Consider the following 6000-nt stretch of genomic DNA (forward strand, 5'->3'; position numbering starts at 1 on the left):
ACATATATTATATTGGGTGACAATGTCAAGTTGACATCTTTTATTTATAAACCTGAGTATATGCCACAAAAAACACTTGGTTTTTGCAGATGCAGAAGAGGCCATATTACTTTCACGCTCAGCTTTACATATATAACGTGCAATGCACTTTCAGTTAATAAGCAATTAATAAGCATTCCATTTGATAGTGCAACTTTACATAGCATGTGATTCCCATTGACCAAATCTCTTAACTCTCCTACTAAGAATTAGGTTTGAAGATAACCCTCAGACTTTGGTAATAAGGTACGTGGAATCTTCCAGTTTCTGATTGGGATTAATCTGATTTAGCCCATACTCATCTCTGCTATTCTGTACCATTGGGTATCTCATGCGTGCGACTGTGCCAAAATGCATGCACTACTTTTACTATCAGGAAACAAATTAATATGGGATCTTCTAAAAGTTGATAGAACAAAAGAGACGAAGCTTAATGCTATGAGTCAATACCACAGATGCATGTTTCTTAAACTTAAAACTTGTTTCTTGTTACAGAATAGAATCGAAAGCTCAATAGGAAAGTGAAGGACCAGTTCTTCCCATGCAGCCGCAAAGGGTCAATCGATGAACCATAAATCAATTGTTGGATCAAATTTTTATTATCAGGCCAAAAAAGATTATAACTGATAGTTAATTAAGGTTAACTCTTTCTCAGAATATAATAACTCAAACATTACTATTGGATTGTGACTCGAGATATTTGACTTCTATCATAAAATAATGATATACCTTACAATAATTTAATTATTATTAGATCATGTAATAGTAATATAAAATATTTAAAATTAAATAATTCATAATTTTAAATACATGGTAAAGTATCCTTAACATTGTTCCTATTTTAGATAATAAATTTTGAACTCTTGTCACGTAATTTGTCTAATCTAAATATCTGAAGAATGGTTTAGAGTATAAAAGAGAGGGAAATATCCAATAAAGTGAAAATTTGGGGAAGGAACTTATGATTTCCAAAATCTTATTTTAGAGAAAGATCATAGTTTTATTATTAGTCCACATTTTCTAAGGATAATATTTAAAAAGATATTACCTAAATAATCAATGGTTTACCTAAATTTAGTGTGTTTTGTGCACGTCAGTTGTTTAGAAGAAACCTTAAATTCTTGAAATGAAATTCCAAAACTGGTTTTTGTTGATTATAGTAAGAAGCTCGGTCGTAATTTTGGAATTCTAGCAAACTAAGAACGTCTTTTTTATGTGTATAGTGAATACAATGAAGTGAAGTCGAGCATCTTTGATGAATATACTTGTGATAAATTCATGCATCTAATAACCTGTCTTGTTATAGTTACATTTGGCCACATTATTTTTTAAGATCCAAGTGATTCAGTAGCAGATGTGCAGCTTTCTAGATATGGCTTCAAGTGTTGAATTATTATAATACCCACGTTCTGCTTGTCCGAGTTATTGGAAGACAGAACACAGAGGTAACTCTACCACAGTTTTTTTGTTTTTTCACCTTTGTCTTATTATGCACTTTCTAAGTAGTCAAATATAAGAATTCAATGCATGTTTAGCTCAGTTTACCATAGCATTATTATATGAACTGCATTTTATTCTATTTCTAATTCCCTTTATTGGGATTGATACAACGCAATTGTGTATACCATGTTTTTCAAAACTCTCTTTCTCTTTCTCTTTATGGTATATTGTTAATTAATATCTCCCCGTACGTATTTCATTTCTTAAAGTCACTTGCAGATCAAAGGGTGGAAAATATTTACACTGCTATCTTTAAGCAGCAAAGTTTAGTGTTGGTTTCACGTTATGTTCATATATATATATAAAAAAAAACCCTAGAAATCAAGAATATCAACCCAATTTTTTTACGATGATAACGACGATAATTGAATCTAATATCTCACGTAAATTACTCAAACTCTCTGTACCGACTGTAGTGTTATTTTGATCATGCTTTGAAGAAGAAATTGAAAAAACGAAAAAACTGAGGACTGCACGCATGGCATAATGTGATGCGTATTTTCATAGGCACTGAAGAAGGAGATACAATAACATCAAACATAAAGACTCACTCATAACTCAAAATAAACACATAATTTTAAATCTGATTGAATTTCACAAAACTAATATAACAAAATAAAATTTGTATTTAGATATATATTATAATTTTTTTTTATGAAAGTGAGATTTCTAATATAAATTTAGGAGACTTTTTGTTATATATATATATCTTAAGATGTTTTGAAAGAGTTTTGTATTGTATGACATATTGACCGAAGGGTCATCAAATATGACCGCTCGGTCTATCCGTCATTGGTCAACTTGGTCAAATGATTTTCAAGGACATTAGGCCATAATTGGACTCACTAGTCAGCTGCTTCAAATGGTATTTGGACCAACGTTTTAGTTGTTATTGGGCCAAAGGCCTAGCATAAATTAAAATGATTAAAGAATAATCAAGCACATCTGATTAAAAATATTAGTCATATTTTTAGCCAGATTTATAGGTAAGTTTGTTAATATTTTATTCTGTTTATATTTTATTGGGCTTATGTCATTTTAAGGTCTATGATATCACCTATAAATATAATGTCAGGGTCAAAAACCAGGTACGTTCTACTTACGCTTTTACTCATATTCTACTACTTTAAAATACTCCAACAGTGCTAACCATTCACCGAGTATTCAAAGAGCCAAAACTCTTCCACCACACGCCTATCTTGAGCCTAAAGATAACCGAGCGGTCGAGGCTGAAGGAAGGCAACCTACCGAAACAAGTTTCATGTGAGTATTGTGGTTTCCCTTAGGTTTCCGAAAAGGTATATGCGGAAGTATTCTCTGTCACGAGCTTTAGTTTTGAAATACTAAGAGCTTAGTTTCCAATGCTTTGGCTGCATGTTCCTTTTTGTGCCCTATGTAAGGAAAACATTATATTTGCTTAAGGAATCCATGGTTATAATAAATTCAACTATAATTTAACAAATAAAATACTTTGAACATTATTTCGTACCCTTGTCCTTTTGGGTGCTAAACTCCATACCTTTCACAGATGATCCTTTTTGCCTTTAAGTTTTCCTTTTTATTTTGATAAAATGTTAATACTTGGATTTTCAATTAAAGTAATCTTAATTTGTCATGAAATCATCAAGGCTCTATGCTTACTGGCCATCCAACAATTTGCTTTTACGAGTTCCACTTTAACGTAGTTAGGCACAATAATAGCCATGTAAATTTTGTTTCAAACTTCACTAACAATTTGTGTGGCTTACCATAAATATTAACAAAAAGTAGAATACAAGACATATATATAGAGAAAAGAGGAAAAGCACCAAATGTGGCTGAGAACATAGCTAGTTTACCATTTACTTTTCTGCAGCTAATTAAGTAAATCAAATGACAGCTAGCACAAGCTGTCAGTAGAACAGAAAAGAAAACGTAAAGTAATGAAATTAAGGTAAGAATATGAAAAATCATCTCACCTTAATTTAACTACTCAACACTACAAGAGTAAAATTACATGGGAGACTAGTTAACCCAACTAAGGAATAAAAAGTTGAGCAATGACATATTACTAGTCTCAAGTTAGTGAAAACTATTTACATATGTTCGGAGGGTTTTGCTGTCTTTTCTTTTTCTGGTGAATCTGTGGTTATCTCTGGGATCGTGATTTCAACGTGGTCGACTGTGTTTTCAATATCCACAACAGGTTTTATGATACCTCGATGAAGGAGGTGTGGCTTCTCTGGTGACACATTGGGTTCTGCAACACTCTTGAAGTAGGCTAAGTGAGAAAGCTCGGAAACAGACTCGTATATTTTCTCCACTGACTTGGTGATTTCTTCGAGTATTGAAGCTACTGTGGCAACAGGGATTATGGATAGGAGTTCAGCTTCTTCCAAAGAAACAGTTTCAAGGGCAAATTTGAGCTCTTCAACTGCAGTTTTTGCATTTTCGATGTGGCTTTTTGCAGCTGATGGATGTGTCATTGTTTTGATTGATGAAGATATTACTTTTAACGCCTTGTTTGATTCTGAAATCATCTTTGTGCATGGTTCTTGAATTTTACACTTGAATTCCAAAGATGTCTGCAGTCACCAAAATGAGTGTATATTAGCTTCAAGCTTATAAAGCTAAAATGGTTTTCTAGTTTTGGAGTATCCTCACCAGTGTAAATTACTGTTAATTTGTTTCAAATTGTTTTCCTTATTATCAACCTAAAATTGTTTTGATAATAGACATGGAATTGAGTAGACGCAAAATATTTCATATTTTTTGAAGTAGGGAATGATGTCTTACAGGGATTTCCGGGTTAAGGTAGTTGTTAAGGGTTTCAATCTTGTAAGCACATTCCCGAGTAAGTGCTCCAATCTTCAAGTACTGCTTCCAAGGATGTCGAAGACGAAAACGGCCATGTCCCGGTTCCCACCTTGCCAAATTTGCCTGTGCATTATATATAACGTTAATATTTGATGAATCTATCAAATAAAAATGTTGAGTAATATCTCAGAAGAAAAACAAACCAAACTCACCAAGGACTCCTCACTTGCTTTGGAATTGAGAACAGTTTTGTATCCTTCAAGAACTGACTTCTCACACTTTTTTTTATCCTCTGAGCAATGAAAATATTCCACTTCGAATCCTGAAAAAGGGTAAGAGCTTCAGATATTAACACATGAAACACAAAAAAAGAAGAAGCATGTGACTTATGATGGTGGCTCGAATATAGATACCTTGTAGGTAATTTGACAACTTTTCTATGTTGGAAGCTACCAACTTGTGAAGGTCTTCACCTGCCCATACTGGACAAATGAAAATGGAGATGATCATGCAAGATGTTACCCCTATTAAAATTGTTGAAAGTCTCTGATGAGCAAGCTCAAAGAGTTCTTCCACTCGATACCCCGACACAGCAACTAAACAGAACGTCAAAATAAATATCACCACCCCATAATCATATCTTGCCTTGATCTTCGGAAAAAATCTGCAAAAAGTAGCTCCCGCGGCTGGAAAAACACAAACCACTTAGCACATTGTTTAAGAAGCAAACGATAGTCTTAAATCCATGATGAAGCTCATTTTGTGTTAATACTGTATATATATAATATATACCTAGAATGAAGACTAGGATCCCAAGGACAATAGGTTTTTCTCTTTCTCCAAAAGCAGAAGCTAAGTGTTGCCCTCCAACTCCTAAAGCACCAGCTAATAATGTAGCACATCCTCTATTTAAACATTTGCAGAGAGTTGCACCTGGGTAATTAGGAACCAAACATATCATATGCTAATGCATTAATCTTTTGACAGTCTTCAGGCTTTGGTCATTAATTATATAATAATGAGAAATATATACGAGTGTGTTTATGCATTATTCTATAATTTCTGCACTCACCTACGCTGAATTCAAATACAACCACCACTGTCAGAACAGCCCACATTCCAGCGACTCCGAAACCATCATAAAGAGGCCTCGAGTAGTAAAACAAGGAAACCAAGGTAAGAGCAAATGCAACTTTTAATGAGTGAAATACTCGTCTGGGGTCATCTTTTCCAATCTTTGTTATGCTCCTTGTGAAGTTGATAACCATAGACTTGATGTTCCTAGGCAAAGCCTTGAGGCAGTTCTTCCAATGGACAAAAAACCCTCCCTTGTTTGCTTCCATTGTTGACTCAATATCCATGGGAAAACCTTGCCACAAATGTGCTGAGTGATACAGCAAGTTTTAGAAGAAAGTTAGGAAGAAAACAGCAGCTATGAAATGATGTAAGGCAAAGATTTTGAGAAGCTTGGGAAGAAAATGACTTTGAAGAGTGATATTTATAGGAACAGAAAGGACAGCTGTGTCGTGCAGCAAAGATTTTTTTAAATGAGATACATGAGTTGCTGTCCTTTTGCGGGAAGAGAAAGGCTGGTTTTCTTTGAGAAAAAAAGTTACTTTGTCACGGCACATATGTTATTACAAAATGCCCATAACTCTAAAAGTA

At 33.8% G+C, this 6000-nt stretch overlaps 1 protein-coding gene across 1 annotated transcript; it reads right to left on the minus strand.

Annotated features, from left to right (window-relative positions):
* Positions 1-3536: 3536 nt before the first annotated feature.
* LOC108327585 (aluminum-activated malate transporter 8) lies at positions 3537-5696 on the minus strand. The gene is made up of 6 exons (XM_017561274.2): positions 5408-5696; positions 5128-5268; positions 4749-5021; positions 4548-4657; positions 4315-4458; positions 3537-4103 (listed from the first exon to the last, which is right to left on the minus strand). The coding sequence occupies exons 1-6, from the start codon at positions 5694-5696 to the stop codon at positions 3615-3617; spliced, it is 1446 nt and encodes a 481-aa protein (XP_017416763.1). The 3' UTR covers positions 3537-3614.
* Positions 5697-6000: the final 304 nt, after the last annotated feature.

Source organism: Vigna angularis, chromosome 2 (genome assembly GCF_016808095.1).
Source record: "Vigna angularis cultivar LongXiaoDou No.4 chromosome 2, ASM1680809v1, whole genome shotgun sequence".
Classification (NCBI taxonomy): Eukaryota; Viridiplantae; Streptophyta; class Magnoliopsida; order Fabales; family Fabaceae; genus Vigna; species Vigna angularis.